Source organism: Tigriopus californicus, chromosome 12 (genome assembly GCF_007210705.1).
Source record: "Tigriopus californicus strain San Diego chromosome 12, Tcal_SD_v2.1, whole genome shotgun sequence".
Lineage (NCBI taxonomy): Eukaryota > Metazoa > Arthropoda > Copepoda > Harpacticoida > Harpacticidae > Tigriopus > Tigriopus californicus.
The window spans coordinates 13,829,737-13,845,586 of record NC_081451.1 but is presented as its reverse complement, the minus strand read 5'-3'; the positions used below and the strand labels follow the sequence as shown (position 1 = coordinate 13,845,586).

At 40.6% G+C, this 15,850-nt stretch overlaps 1 protein-coding gene and 2 long non-coding RNA genes across 4 annotated transcripts in view; all 3 read right to left on the bottom strand.

Annotated features, from left to right (window-relative positions):
- LOC131891256 (uncharacterized) overlaps positions 1-15,850 on the bottom strand; it is a 31,041-nt gene that overhangs the window by 1,865 nt on the left and 13,326 nt on the right. The window lies entirely within an intron of this gene.
- On the bottom strand, positions 978-1,528 carry LOC131891257 (uncharacterized). Its single transcript, XR_009374381.1, has 3 exons — positions 1,449-1,528; positions 1,297-1,385; positions 978-1,227 (listed from the first exon to the last, which is right to left on the bottom strand). It is a non-coding gene; the product is annotated as an uncharacterized LOC131891257 (long non-coding RNA).
- Positions 13,021-15,850, bottom strand: part of LOC131891251 (uncharacterized protein K02A2.6-like) — a gene marked incomplete in the record, with an annotated part of 2,966 nt that continues 136 nt past the window's right edge. Inside the window, 1 exon segment of the mRNA XM_059240782.1 lies at positions 13,021-14,803. Coding sequence (XP_059096765.1) covers positions 13,230-14,803 — 1,574 coding nt within the window.

Genomic DNA, 15,850 nt, shown 5'->3' with positions numbered 1-15,850 from the left:
AAGAGAGAGATTCCGGTGTAGCGAAGCTAAAAATGTTTGAAATGCAACCGGGCAAACGCGATCTCATCATCATCCTCGCTCCCTTTGGTCTGCAATGAATCAATGGGCGAACCTGCAGACGACAATGGCCCAAAATCAAGGGTTGTAAACTCACTCCTGCCATCACGGGCACTTACCATTGATAGTCATCCGAATACCCTTGATGAATGCAGTTGATGTAGGCCCATTGGCCCCTTCCCGTCTGCCGTCTGTTCTGGCTGTGGTCAAGCTGACGCAGCTGGCCACTTGCGGGAGAACTTGAAAGGATTTTTGTTCTCCTTCCAACAAAGTTATTACCTAGCAGATTCATTTGTTACACAGCCTTATCTTAATAGATGAGAAACTTTAACTAAGTTTCATATACCTTCAATGAAAAAGACGTAGATCTTTTGGGATTTAGAGTGCCTCGAGAACAAACTAAAGATTGCGGAATTCTTCCAAATAATTGAAGATGTGGTCGTGAAACGTTTGGCATAAAGTCTGGCATTGTCGCGCTTCATTTTTTCTTCCAATTTATTCACCAATTCGGGCTGAAAAGAACGGAACAGTGAAAAAAAGTTGAAGTAGAAACTGCATCTCTTTGCCCACACCCAAATATTGAAATCTATGCTTACCATGAGGGCAGATATTTTTACGTGCAGCTTGAGTGAGACCAATGTCCCACAATATCATCTGTCTCGTTAGAGGTAAAGCTCGAAATTCATTAGCTAATTAAAAAAAGCATTAATATCACACATAAACACACATTTCCTATGTGGGACGGAAATACTTGTCTGGGTAAAAATGATTGTAACATCACAGCCATCAGGGTCATGCCTTCTCATTGAAAAAGATGCCGGTTTGTAGTTGGCCCATAAAAATTGAGGGATATCTTTATATGTCTAGAGTGAGAGCGATCGATTAGTTAAAAATCGTTGACGTCTTTCCATAAAGCCTGCGTTATTTATCTGAAATGGTTTTCGAAAAGGTTATAAACAGAAGAAAAAGTGAAATTATGGATTACCCACACCATTTGATTGCACACCGCCAGAGAGATCATCCTGGTAATAGCCCTCCATGCACTTTTGGCTCATTTTAGCGTCGTTACCGTAAGACAATGTTGAAGATAAGTAAGAGACAAACCGACAATTGTCGCACTGAGGATTCAAAAGGGTTCCATTTACAATCAACCTGACCGCCTTGAACATGCTGTAAAAGAAAAGGATAAGTATAAAAATGAATCATTGAACCCATAGGGGTGAGAACCATAAACTTTACCTGGGAAGAATGTTAGCTACAATTGCAGGTCCACCAGTTTCGAAGTTGTTGGGCGGATTTCCAGAGGCAGTTGTGAGCTTAATTACAGCCTGCCAAAAGCAACAAAACCATTCATGATGCAGGATTAAAAGTCATTGGTTGCAATATACTACCTCCACTATAATATTGGCCAAATGAATTGTGTTGCCACCGGTTTGTTTTGTATCACAAAAGTCAGTTTGTCTTGGTTTGAAGCTGCAGCATTCGCTGAATATATAGGAATAATTCGACTTTGAGAAAACCGAGAATCACGGGCAATTTGTGCAAAAATGAATCCACAAAACCAACAGTAGGCTCAGTTTGAGCAAGGACTATGAACGATTCCATGATTGGTTGGGCAAATACTTGCTATTCTTCAGTCAGTTCAAAAGATTTATGTGACTGATGAAAAGGGATGAAGCTTCATTGGTCATCCAACTCTTACAGGCGCTTCCAAACATCATAGCTCATTGACCCCACGGTAACTTCATAACAATAACATTCTTATGGAGAGGATCCTGAGCGACATACCACGGTCTAATCTCAACGAAACAAGCTTCCAGAAAGGGAGAGAAGGAAAGAAAGAGAAAGAGAGAGAGAGAGAGAGAGAGAGGAGGGAACTACTATTGTTGGGTGCTATTGTTGGGGCGAGTCCGGACTCGAGCCGAAAGCACTCAAGACTTTTACTCGATTTTAGATAAATTGGCCGAAGTCGAGTCCAGACTTGTCAATCAAAAATATTGTTTTCTTCCGATTTCGCAAAACGAAGGAAGAGAAGCAGTGCGAACGTGTTAGGGTTGTCATTAAGTCAAACCACTTTCCACATTCTTCCACACAGAACGCGGTGGTCAGTTAAGACTTGGGCCAATCATAATGGGTGACCAGAAAACGGATGGCATTACCAGTTTCACGACTTAAAAATGAACGGCTGGTCCGACTTACATCTTTGAGAAATTTGTTATCTCAATGCAATCCCGTGTCAGGCGTGGGGCAATCTTCAATTCTCGGCCTCTTCAATTTCAATAAGCTTCAGGAATACACTGACTTGTACCATGAGAAGTCGCTGATTAACACTTGCTCTCCACGTTGATCCATTTCCTGGACTTTTCTTTTCCACTGAATAAGCACTTTATACGGCAACTTGTGTTCAATTAGTTGAATTAATAGCATAGCTAGTTGACGTGAGTCCTGGTCAATCAACTTAAATAAAGCTACATAGTTGTTAACCACTAACAAAAGCTCCAGCAAAACAACATTCTCTTCCTTCAGTTGGTCCAGCTCAATCGTCATTTCGCTTAGTAAGTCTCGTTGTCTCCCGAAAATTTGGTGTAGGTTCATGATTGCCTCTTCATAAGAACCGTGGGATGATGCTAATTGAAGAGCCGCTCCTCTCAAGTGACGTTTCAAGTATGCCAGCTTACTGGCTGGATCCAATCCGGGATTTTCTTGATACACATCCCGAAAAGTTGGCCACCACAGAAAGAATTTCTTTGTACTATCTCCCGAGAATACTGGAACCTCCAACGTGGGCAGCTTATAGGTAGCTAGCGCCCCTAGGTGTCCTGGAATCAAGGTGTCCACATCCCCTAACCATGAATTCTCTCTGAGGGGGAATCCACGGGTTAAATTGGTAGTTTCATCAACATTGGTCTCGATCCAGAGCTGTCAGGACTGTTGGGACTCGTGAGATTTTGCCTTGTCTCCCCCATAGGCGCTGGCGTGGGCCTGGGAGAATCCGTATTCGGGAATTGGGGTCTCCTCCAGTCGGGTTGATTTTCCACTTGTTTGTCTTGCATGTTTTCTACACTCCTTGTCCTGTGCAATGATTGCTCAACTCTTCTTTCCATTCTTAATTCTGCAACCTCCCTTGACAATTGAGACAAGGCTCCATGTGAGAGGTCATCATTGACGAGACCTCAATTGACGGTGAAACACCTTCCATTGACTTCGTCATTCTGGGTTGGACACAAGCATGTTTTCTCCAACTGTCTATATTTCTTTCTTTGAAATTCTTCACTTACAATCGTGCGTCAATTTGAAATCTTGAGCACAGTTCTTTCGACTTATGGTAGTTTTGAATTGCTCCCGGCTAAAGAAAAACGTGTTGAATCTGGGCGAACTTTTCAGCAGTCAGCCTCAACACAAGTAATAGCACCAACACGAAGAACTACGTAAGTCTATGTCGCAAGCCTTCCATTGGCTTTCATAAAATGGGCAACTCAAGGCACAAAATCAACTCTTGGGGAGTCTGAATCAAACAGTCTGTGTGCCCTCAGAGAACAAAATTCAAGCTTTGAGACTCTGAACCTAATATCAAGTGCGGTGATAGGATAAGTCGTTCTTAGAGGTGATCTCAAAAGAAAAAGACGAAAGAAAGAAAATCGCCTTGTCACGATATGATTTATGTAAAAAATCTAATATCAATTCTTATTATCACGAAAACAAAAGATTATTTTTCTTTTGTAGCATAATTTCAAATTAACTTAAAATCTTGTAAAACCATATCTTAAACCCTCAAAAGAGTAGATTTAAAAAACAATTTAGAATCATTCAAACGACATTTTGTTGGGCGGTCACTGAAAATTTCTTAAACATCAATGAATTCTTAAAGAGCTATTTTTGATCAGTTTCTGCAAAGTCTTCAAGAAACGACAAAATCTTAACATTGTTTTTGTACGTATTGTCTTCAGAATTCAAGGGAAAGCGTGACTAAGTGTACACATCATGATTGTCGAACAAATTTTCAAAGATTACAGTTTTACTGTGTTTTAAGTGACATTATATAGCATTTTTTGCTTTTGTGAGACTATGCAAAGAAAGAAAAATCTATCTAAAATCTAATCTCAAAATTTGAGAGCACCTTCAAGCCCTCAAGAATCCAAGCTAGTTTAAACAATGAAGTCCACATCTCTTCTGTCTCGGGCTCCTTCATTGCTCAATTTGCTGCCCTCAAATATTCGTAGGGCTTATGTAGGCGTTGATCCAGTAGCAGGATTTAAGTCAGACTTGGACAAGTTTTTGACTAAAATTCCGGATCAAACCCTACATTCAAGGATTAGCCAGATCATCCAATTCTAATTCGTTGGTCAATCAAATAATATATATAAATGATAGTCAAGTAAAATGGATAATCTTCTCGTCTTGAACTACTGGGATTCCAATCCCGGTAGCGGTAAGGAAGTCCGTAAAAAAATGTTAAAAATAAATCTTTCATTTTTGTTAAATTGAAAATCGATATTAGTTCTTTGGGAAATTGAAGTAAAATATAACCGGAGCATTTAGGGGCTAAAAACGATGAAATTTGGATCACTAAATCCCATGTAACTAAGTAACGGTGAAATAGATGATATCACAAGTTATATTTTAGAGCTAACTAACTGTGCTCCTTATTCAGATTGAGTAGGCTTTTTAAAATTTGAGTTTTTTTAATGTTTTAGGCTTGTAAGGTTTTTATGTGGGCTAGAATTCCATAAAGCAAAAAAATCAAAATTGTTCCATAGGATTGCTTGAGGTAGAAAAATGTCAAGATGAGTTTGGGAATTTCCATCAAAACTTAAAGGATATTTTTACCACCGTGGCCAGAGTTCTAGTGTGAAACGCAGTTTTATCCAACCATTGTGTGAAGTTTGGTCTCGGGTAAATCCACTGGGAGTTCCGTCTGCCTGAATCTATAATCTATAGTTCAGCCACATTTGGAGTGTGCATCCCCCAGTTGGGCCCTGATGACCGCAAAGCGGTTAAGTAAGGTCAAGAAGGTGCAATGGAGCTTAACAAGAACCATCGTTGGTGTGAACCATCTATGAAAGTTATTGGGAAAGACTTTAGACCCTTGAACTAAAAAGGATTCAAGGAAGATACGAACGATATATTATTCTTTGTTCATTTAAGGGTCTCCACGCCGTTGGCTCCAATACAGGGGTCAAACACTGCCAGAGTGACAGAAGAGGCATTACATGCGGCATCCGACACAATGCAAGTTGGTTGGACAACAAACTTTTAAAGAACCTTAAAGCTTCTTTTGTTTTGAACAGAGCCCCTTCTCAACCCAACCATTTGCCCATACCTCTTCGACGACTCTACGTATTTGATTACCCTTTTTCCAGTATTATTAGCTAAACTTGATCTTGTGTTGACAGATTCATCTGCTTCATTGTCGTTCGTTTTCATTTCATTAATTCAGATCGATTTGGTTCATTGGCCTCCGGGTTGCAATGAACGAGTTGAGACACTGAAGGAGAGCGACCGTGGGTTGCCCACAGCATCCATTATCAAGGGTAACAAAGGCCATCCTTTCAACTGTTCCATATACCTTGCTTGTAACGGCAGTCAAAAGCCAAAAGCCATCAGGAAATTATGGGGGAGAAAGGTTTTTAGAAGTTATATCCAAACGGTTTTGGGCTCTTTGACGACATTTATCGGAGACTATAAACCGACGCTGAAGAACAGGATACAAGAGGCATTGTTTGACAAAAGGCCACAAATAATTAGTGTTGGACCAAATCGGGCAAAATGTAGGACTGGCCAGAGGCTTTTGTTTTTCTTTCCCTTTTTACAGAACCCGCCAATATTAGACTCAAGTCCTGCAGATCACTTGTATCCTTTGCTGGACTCAATTTTAATCTAAAAAAATCAATTGGTTCCCAACAAAACGAAACGTTTCGTTCTTGTTACAAAACTATTGGTTTAGCTCCTCGCAGGATTCTTTGGTGACACCTAATATCAAGTGCGGTGATAGGATAAGTCGTTCTTAGAGGTGATCTCAAAAGAAAAAGACGAAAGAAAGAAAATCGCCTTGTCACGATATAATTTATGTAATACGGATCCGCTTTTCGACTCAAACCTGGCATGATATGAGCAGAAACCCGAGTCGAAATGTATTCAAGTGTTTTGAATACGTGAGTCACATGTCAAAATTTTTCATGATACGCAATGCTCCACAAGCCATCGCCAATGTAAACCCTCTCAGTTTAGGCTCTTTTAGCTTTTAGTTTAAATTAATTAATCTAGCAAGTGGACTGATTTTCACTAAGGAAGCTACGCCATGGAAGGAGAAAGTGATGGCCTCGTAGCTACCCTTGAGTCCAATATGTGGTTTTTGATCTATCGGCATGAACATTTGTGTGTGTATATGTAGAGGAGATATTGATTCTTTTCGAGACCCATCAAAAATATCTGATAAAAACTGTCATGAGAATTATGTAATCACAGGCTCTTTGAAGTTCTCAAAAACTAACCAAACAATTGAAAGAAGACGTGTTGCATGTTGGAATGGCCGTTTTCAGCAACACATTAGCACATATTTCTCGTTAGTACTCTTCTCTTTGTTCCCTCTTAGGATATGACACCCCTCAACAAATAACGAATTAAATTTGGCAAAGTAACGACCTTACAGATTGCGTAATTGTGGAATAAGGTTGTCATTTTTAGGTCTGGGTTGAACGGGGTTAGGGGATCAACAGTGCCAGGGACGGCTACCCTTGGACGTCACCCGCCTTTTTCTGCATAACAGAGGAAGGGCAGCTTCTGCTCAACACTGACTGCTTTAAGTTCTTAACTTGCATCCGCCTAACTTGCTTTAATTATTCTACCCTACAAGTTATCATTTGAGACGAAATTTAAAGTGACCGTGCTCTGATTCTCTGAAATTTGGAGGGAAATTGTTTTTTTCAAAACATTGTGTGTGAATACTACCCAATGGCCGTCCTTGGATTGGCCTCGCTACCATTATGTCAAACCATTTCAAGAGGTTGGCCAACTTGACCCGCCCTTTTACATTGGATTTGAGCCATTGAAATATCAAACCCAATATCCTTTGATCGCCTGTTCCACATTAGAAAATGTTAGTATCACAAGATCCAGGTAAATCGGTTATGTTATAGTATGACAGAAACAACATTGAGCTCCCGCGCTAAGAACAATTGGCAAGTATATTCCTCGGACATTTTAGAAGTGGGATGGACAGGAGGGAGGAGGAGGACATCAGACTTAGGAAGCAATCAGCATTACATTATATCATCCCTTGGAACACCAAAGAAATATTCAGAAATGACAGAGTATATTAAGTTATTACCTTATCATTCAATTGTTAATGAACGCGTCAACTTAGTTAGGATTAATCTTTATGTTAAAAAACCTAAAGCATTCCCATTTTCAATTGTTTTACCTGATATTTTATCTAAGAATTTCTTCATCAATTTGTCTCGGGTTTCTTTTCACACATTTCTGAACAACCTATTAGTGCCTTTTAATGGTTTGGTTGTCTCATCTAACTAATCAATTTCAATTGCGCCATCCCAACCATCCCTGCTCAAGTTGTCCGAGCGCGCTCAATGTTCTGTCCGTTATGGGGACGTTTAGGCAAGCTCTGGCAGGTTCGTTTGATTGCTGGTACCAGTGTCAGTGATGCAAGTTTGGGGCTTCAAACACGTTTTTGAGGAGCTGACCCTTCTTTCACATTGTTAAATGAGGAAAGGTCAGCCTCGTTAAAACTACTGATGGGACGATGCGAACCTTTTCAAGCCTGATACATTCTGATACAAGGCTTGGTTCAAGCCTGCTTGACGGTGGCCATGACGCCGATGGTGGCTAAAAGGCGACAAATCTACCGTCCAAAGGTTCCCACCAGAAAAATCACCAACGTTTTATGTCTTTAATCTATGCCATGAAACCAACGCCCGTTTCTTTTGATGTGGTCTAAAAGTTTCAATTCGGATTACACTTTCGTGGGAACAAGCCTTCTTCTGATAAATGGCCAGGCTCTGATTGGCTCTTTTCTAATGTGCAGTCTTATTTTGGGTCGATGGTCATACTGTGAACACTATTGAAGTTCCTCTGATGCAGTGTGACCAGTGTAACCCAACGCAAGTATCACTGCCACATATATTTTACAAACGTATTTTCCTGCCATTCCATTTCGACACATGCGGCTAGATAAATTTTCATTTTTTCATCAGGTATGGCCCAAACTGAACACAATTTGCACTTATGTTTGAACACATTTAAGGGGTTGTGATATGTAAAAGTGGAAAAAATCAGAGCTTGATCAATTTGCGAATTTGTCATCCGTCACCTTGGTCAAGTGGTTTGATGTTTTGATTGTGCACATGGTCGTACTTGGTTCTCTTTGACCCGGGATCAACGCGGTAACGCACAAGCTAGTTACTTGCATTCATGACAATAGCACTAACAAGAAAGCGTTCAAGAATCCAGGGTGGTTGGTCTGGCTTATCTCTAGTCATCTAATGCTGATGTAAAAACTAAGTATATATTATATATACAGGCGAGGACGGCTCTACCCTGGACACATAGTCACCCTAGAAATCAACAACTGCGAGACATCGAAAGGGCTAAATTTGAAGAGACTGTTCTCTGGTCATATGAAATCTGAAGTGAAATCCGTTTATAAATCATTGTGTGTGACTACACAATGTTATCAGGACTTGTGAAAGCAACCTAGGGAGCTTGATGTCGATTCATTAAAACTAAGAAAGAGGTTGACCAGCCTGGACAAGTTGAGATTATTGACATATGATTGGGCATCCAGCAAGTATTTGTGGTTGAGTGTCTCTCAGCTCCTGCCTGTGAATCTGTGTGATGGAATGTCATTTGTGTATTTCCTTCAAAAATGTTGTCCCTTGCTCTTCTATGTAATAACTGATATGACTGACAAGCCAAGTTTGTTTGCTCTCAGATCCCTGACCAAGATGAATCTTTTCATTGGCCATTATTCCACACATTGTCAATGGCATTCATGACACCCAGAGAGAGCATTAAGAGTTTCTACAAGTGTTGTAAAAAGCCGGTGGGAATTTCAACGCTTTCCCCAGATGGCCATCAGCAACCTGTTTCCAACTTGAGACCCCAACTAGTGGACCCATACTCGTATTTTCTATTAACTAAAGTGAAGTGTTTGTACTTAGGCCTTGGGACCCCATTCCATATTTAGAGCGTTTAGAGCCTAAACTGTAAAGTTGTTGGCCTGTGTTATGACCTGGCATATGACCACATCTCGCTGTTTTTCTTTGCCCATTTTGGCCACCCTTCCAAACTCGTTCTCTGAACAAGCGTGAGTTCATCATTTTATGTGTGTGCATGTAACTCAATTTACTCGACCATGTTTTAACTATTTTGTAAGTTACTGTATGCCCTTTATAATCAAATGTGTTTTCTTTACTATGGTCCCTTTCTCTTGAATAGGAAACCGTTTTTAAGTTCCATTTGTGTCAATGATCATTTCGCGATGGAAAACGCGTAACAAATTAGCAATCTTGTCGGGGGTTTTTACAATGTTCTTCAAAAAAGAAGAAGAAATGAAGAAAACCAAAAAATGATCAGTCTACCCTTGATAAATATTGAATTCATATGAATGATGGGTGTGATCTTCGTGTTGTTTGGTCTTTTGATTATGAAATACATTTGAAAAAGCCCATCGAGTTACCTCTTTTTAAATGTATCAGATATATTTCTGTCAACACAATTTTGTGCAAGAGCTTTGTAACAGAAACTTCTCAATGGACACTTTTATCTCATTGCTCAAAAGGGCTCTTTGTTGTTAAGCAAAACTACAAACTATATATCACAACACTTCTTAGATTATATTTTTAATGGCTGAAAGCGTGTATACTTGCCCAAAGCAGCTAGATTTCGGTTCAAATAATCACCATAAATAGAATGGTAGTAAAAAGGGAGGAATTAAACATTAGAAGAGTGTAGTACATTGGCTATTTTACATTTCTGGGTATTTTATACATTGTACACCCAGTTTGATAACAACATATCACCAGGCAAGGTGATGAAAATAACATTAATGATTAACGTTATTGATCTGAATACCAAGGGTTTAACAAAACTCACACGTCTTTTAACCTACTGAGGGGCTAATGCACATTGCCCTTTCGTTGTCTGCCCTCTGGGCACTGTCCACCTCCATGTCTAGAGAACTCCTTGATACAGGAAAAGGGAAACTATGGAGAGCAGTCAGAGAAGGTGTAGAGCGAGTATGAGAGAGAACTATGGGTGACTAGAATGAGAATACGACAGTAAACACTTTAGAATAATGATCACCCAGCATGTCTGCCAAAAGCCTTGGTACGTGGACAGTTCTATCTCTGCATTCGAAGGGGCCAACTGGGACTTTGTTTTGCTCTTTGAGTTTGCAAACGTGTAAAAGGCTTTCGCATTCGTTTTAACCTCTTGGACTACTTTCCTCTCCTTATAGAGAGCATCATCAATTTCGATAAACACTTTAATGTTTTTTTCATCGATGGCTAGTTTCCTTGTAAGATTAGTGATAAGTGCGTGACTAGAAGCAGATTCTATCCTTCTGGCCAGCTTGGAGCGCTTTTTCAAGAGTATTTTTCGCTTTTCTGGATGCAGTTTTGCGGAGGATAGTTTTGGTATATTGAGCCAAGTCCTTGATTGAGCTTAGTCATAGATTTCTAGACACTGGATGTCGGACGACCGACCACTTGGCTGGTAAAACAGTACAATGGATGGTCTCCTGGGAATTGATCACAAACCAAAACCAACCACCAAAACTTGTTCATGCGAGGCTTGTTTCATGCGAGGCTTGGAAGACAGCTCACCACAATATCGAGACCCTGAAGCGCACCTTGATCAAGGAACGGGATCCCATTGAAAAGGATACTGTTCGTGCCATTTGTGCCTCCGTCATCCCTCGTCTCAAGAGGGTCATCGCCAACAAAGGCGGGCATTGTGAAAATGTCTGAGACAAATGTTGATGCCTTTAACCAATTCTATGAACGTGGAAAATACGACATGCAATCAATATTGCTATAAAATAGCCCAATAGTTGGCATTATGTTGGAACCCAAACTTATCGCTCATACAGGTATACCATTTGGTGATGAGCGACCATTTGGTGATGAAGGTTTTGCAAACATCGTCCATTCTCACTGAACGCATTGGACATCATCATTTGTTCGTTTGCTCTATTTTTTGGTGCCCTACGTCTTGCAATTTGCACATATTAGAGAGTGCGCAAATTGATTTTCAGAGGTAAGCAGACCATTAATTTTGTTTTCATTGTCATGATGGGGGGGGGGATTGACTTGTATTTCTAGTTCTTCATCGACTTCACCCAACCATCATCTCTAAAACTTCATTGTTAGAGGCTGTCGGACTCTAAAATCAAGAATAGTACCTTCTAATGGATCGCAAATCAGCCATCCTCTCCGTTTCCCAAACGGCCTCTAATGGGGGACCCCCACGTGGTTTCGTGAGAACTTATTTTGAATTGCGACTGGGTAAAATATTCACTTTTTCAATTGTAGATGTCTTCAAATTCTTCCCAATCGAGGCCAAAATTCAGCTTAATACGTCTTTTCACGCGGTCAACAGTTACATCAAGCAAGATATACTCAAGACTATTTTTGAGACCCTTGATGACCATCTTAAAATCTCCAAACATGGAATCTCAAAGGTAGAGGCCAATTGAATGACCAATCACGTTAGGAATTCAACCTCTTCCACAAACTTTGTCCTGCCAAAATAGAAGAACTTCAAAAAGTTTTGCGAACGCCAAATACTTAATTTCATTTGGTGAAAAATTTACATCCGTTTTAATCCCCATCAAATCTCATTGAATTGCAATTAAAAAGTGCCAGTGAACGAGCCATTATTGGTATGGCTTTACACAGTGAACAGTCACATGAAACAATTCATTGTAAATTTGACCAACCCTGGGCACCTTCCTTGGTGAAGGAAACTTTTGACCCTCAATACAACAAGTTTTTTCTTCATGCGGGCAACACGCCAAATAAATCTTTGGTATGGTTGCATGCCAAATTCCCATAGTTCTGGTTTAACCCAAGTCTAACGTAAGGTAGATTTAAGAAAAAGTGAACAAAATTGATGCTGAATAATGCGGATAAAAGTGACATAAGAAATCCTCTAACTTGATACATGGTTAATTATAATGCTTAGATTATTCTAAATCGAGATATTGCAAATATTAGTATTCTATTTCAGATAAACGATATCTCAAACGGCAAATTTATTGTTTCACTAATAATCAACGAACCAAAAGTGATTGGCATGAATCTATTTTCTTTTTCTACAAAGATTCTCGGGTTTGTATACCGATACAAGGGAATGAAGTTCTCTGTAAGTCAAGGTGAGTCATAATTTATAAAATATTTGGTCGTGCAAACTGTTTGAATTAGCCGCTCTACGTAGGGCACCCTTGAATGTAGGGCTGGTCTGGGATCGTTAACAAAAACCGATTTAAGTCACGTCTAAAACTTAACAATGGGTCATCTAATGCATAGAATCGTCTAAGTGAGCACGGCAGCAAGTTGTACAAAGTTGGTACCCGATTTAAGACAAAAGAAGATTTTAAGCCCCTCACAATCTTTTTATCCAAGTGATTGATTTTATGGCGTATTTCGCATGAAATTCCTCGTCTCTCGCTTCCTTCTCAAATCTCTGTTAAAATCAGGATTTGATGAACCCAGAGTACGACCAATGAAGTTTGGCAAGCAAATGCACACGACAAAAGAAGGACCCCATTTTGATGGGGATTCAGAGGGCCATAAGCTGTTCATTAAATGAAATGTGTAAAATTGTGTTATGTGTTGATCTTGTTTTAAGGGTTTTAAGGGTCAGCATTCTGCATTTTTGCATGATCGTCACGAGTGATAAAGTATGAAACGGTTTAGGGAGATGCACGAGTTCTTTATTTTCCAGTAAGTTCCGTTTTTAGAATAAGTAAAACCATTTTCCTTTTCTCAGTCGTCGTCTTCGAACGTTCGTATTGAAGTGAGCAATTGGGTCATCATGCAATTAGCGTCTAATATTCATGGCATCTCTCCATCTCCCCTTCGAGAATAATGAGTGTAAACAGCAACACTATGAAATAAACAAGAGAAATGAACAAATGAGATCATGATGCGTTCTCAAGCTTGTAATCGATCCGGCAAACGTCGTTCACGTTGACTCTTCCTTCTGGGAACGGCGTCCTCAGATTGATCGTCTCCCAAAACAAAACCATGGTGGGGAGCTCGACGGAGAAAACGAAGGTTGCGTTCCAACAAGCGGCCCGACGGAAATTGGAGGAGATATCGTCGAGGAGATCGGTTGTCCACAACTTTGGCGTGCTTGTCCCAGCGACGCGTGATGGGATTTTGGACCAGGACGTGTTCGCCCAACGAAAGCTTCTTTCGAACCCGACTTGTCCGGTCAAAATAGGCCTTTCGAACTTGATCGTCCTTAAGACGCTTGGAGTCCACCGTCTCGGACTGAAGCTGGAATTCAGAGAGAAATGCTCTCCAATGGACAGGCAATTGAGTACGCATGGGACGACCAAATAGATGTTGTGCAGGGGACAAACCGTCGGAGCGAGGTGTGTTCCGGAGTTCCATTAGTCCAGCCACAAATTCATCCGATCCCCACTCCCCTCCACACTTGGGCAGGAGATATTTCAAGCTCTTGACATTTGACTCTGCGTGGCCATTCGATTGGGGGTGATGAGGCGACGATGGCCTCCACACGATGCCCCATTGCTTGAAAAAATCTTGGGTTAGTGACGAGGCAAAAACGGTTGCATTATCAGACCTGAAGACATTAGGAACTCCAAGTACAGCGAAAATATCGCGAAGTTCCTTGATTAAAGACGAGGCGGTTGAGGAAGAAGTAAACTTCTGGATGAATGGAAACCCGGAAAAGCGACAAGACAAGACCAGATAATCCGACCCACCATAACTGAAAAAATCGGCTGTAACCATCTCGAAAGGCCGTGAAGGATGATCGGCCTGAATAAGAGGTTCGGGTTGATTAGATGGTCGAAAATAGGCGCATTCTGAACAAGATTCCACCATATTTGCTATGTCAGAGCTGAAACCCGGCCAGAACACAATCTGCCTGGCCCGCCTCTTAGTACGCTCAACCCCTTGGTGACTTGAATGGAGCATATTTAAAACGTCCTTGATGGCAGGAGGAGGGACGACAATGCGGGAACCTCGAAGGACGAGGTCGCTATCGACTGAAAGTTCGTTGGCTACCTTCTTAAAAAGTGTCACATACCCGGATCGAGACTTGACCACGGAATTTCCTTCCACGGCGGACTTCAATCGGCAGTACTCGGGACATTCGCGGGCGTGGGCAGACAAATTCTCGAGAGTGAGATCGACCTCACGGGCGCGTACTACGGCCACCTGAAGATTCGACCGATCCAGCTCGGCACCGTCGTCCTCATCGTCGTCCGGATTCGATATCGGAGCACGGGAAAGAGCGTCGGGAATAAAGTGATCCTTTCCGCACTTCCATTCCCCTGTAAAATTGTAGGGGGAAAGACGTGAACGGTAACTAAGAATCTTGGCATTTTCGATGGAATTCAACATCTGATCGTTAAAAATCGGTTTTAACGGTTTATGGTCCGTGATCACAGTAAAATGATTTAAACCGGCCAAAAACATTCTGCATTTTCGGATAGCCCAATATATAGCCAAGGCCTCCAATTCAACAATAGCGTGTTATGCTTGATTTGTGCTTGGCAAAGGAGTCAAAGTCAGAAAATCAATGGCCCGATTAAAAGTCTGACTTTTGCTGGACTCTTCCCAAAACTGAATCATATGCTCTAATCTGATGACAATACTTAAGTCCAAATCAACGCAAGCAGTGCAGACTAATTTGAAAAGAATATTTCTTGTAGTGGAACTAAAGTAGGCAATTTGCTATATGGTTGCGTCGCTTCCCATCAAGACATTCCGTTCCCATTTCAACCGTTCTCTTGTGAAATAAACCTTAGTCAAGCTCTTTCATCCCAAACAGGATAAGTGTTCCACTTCTTCTCCAATTTCACATCCTGCCATTTGCAAAAAGAGTTAATGAATGAAAATGTCACTTTTAGCCCATCCTAGCCTCCTTTTCTGCTACACTGTTGACTCAAATGTACTTCATTGTTTACCCTTGAGTTTCTTTATCATATTCACAAGAAATTGAGACTTGTTTCTTGCAATGTTTGACATGAAGACACCATTTAGATTGATACGGATGTTGTTGATGCAAATATTCTTATCCTGGAGCCTAGTGTTATTGCTGAGAGTGTTTTTGTTCACTAAATGGTTTTGGTTTTAGGTTGGATCAAACCCATGATGAAAGGTAGAGCTCAACTTCAGCTCCCTTTTGGCCGCTTTCCGAAACAGAATACAGGGAGTTAAACTTGATATTCGAATTCGTTGGCGGACCAAACACTGTATATGGTTTAGGAGTTAAGAATTAGATGAATCGAAATCCTTTAACTTTATAGTACTGGGGATTGAATATTTTGTAGCTATTAGTAAAGTACATGAAAACCTAAATCAAAATATAAAATGGCTAAAAGCTTTGGGATGTTGCACTGAAGTAAATTAAACGAGCCAGCAACCAGGAAAAGCAAGTTGAGAAAGTAACAAAGAAGGACCTCAAAAGGTAAAACGTCTAAAAGTGTCTGAAAATTTGTGAACAACCTGAGAAACATGTCGAAATAGAGTCAAAAAAGAAGAAACATTAGAAATTTGGTCCATAAATTGTTTTTCAT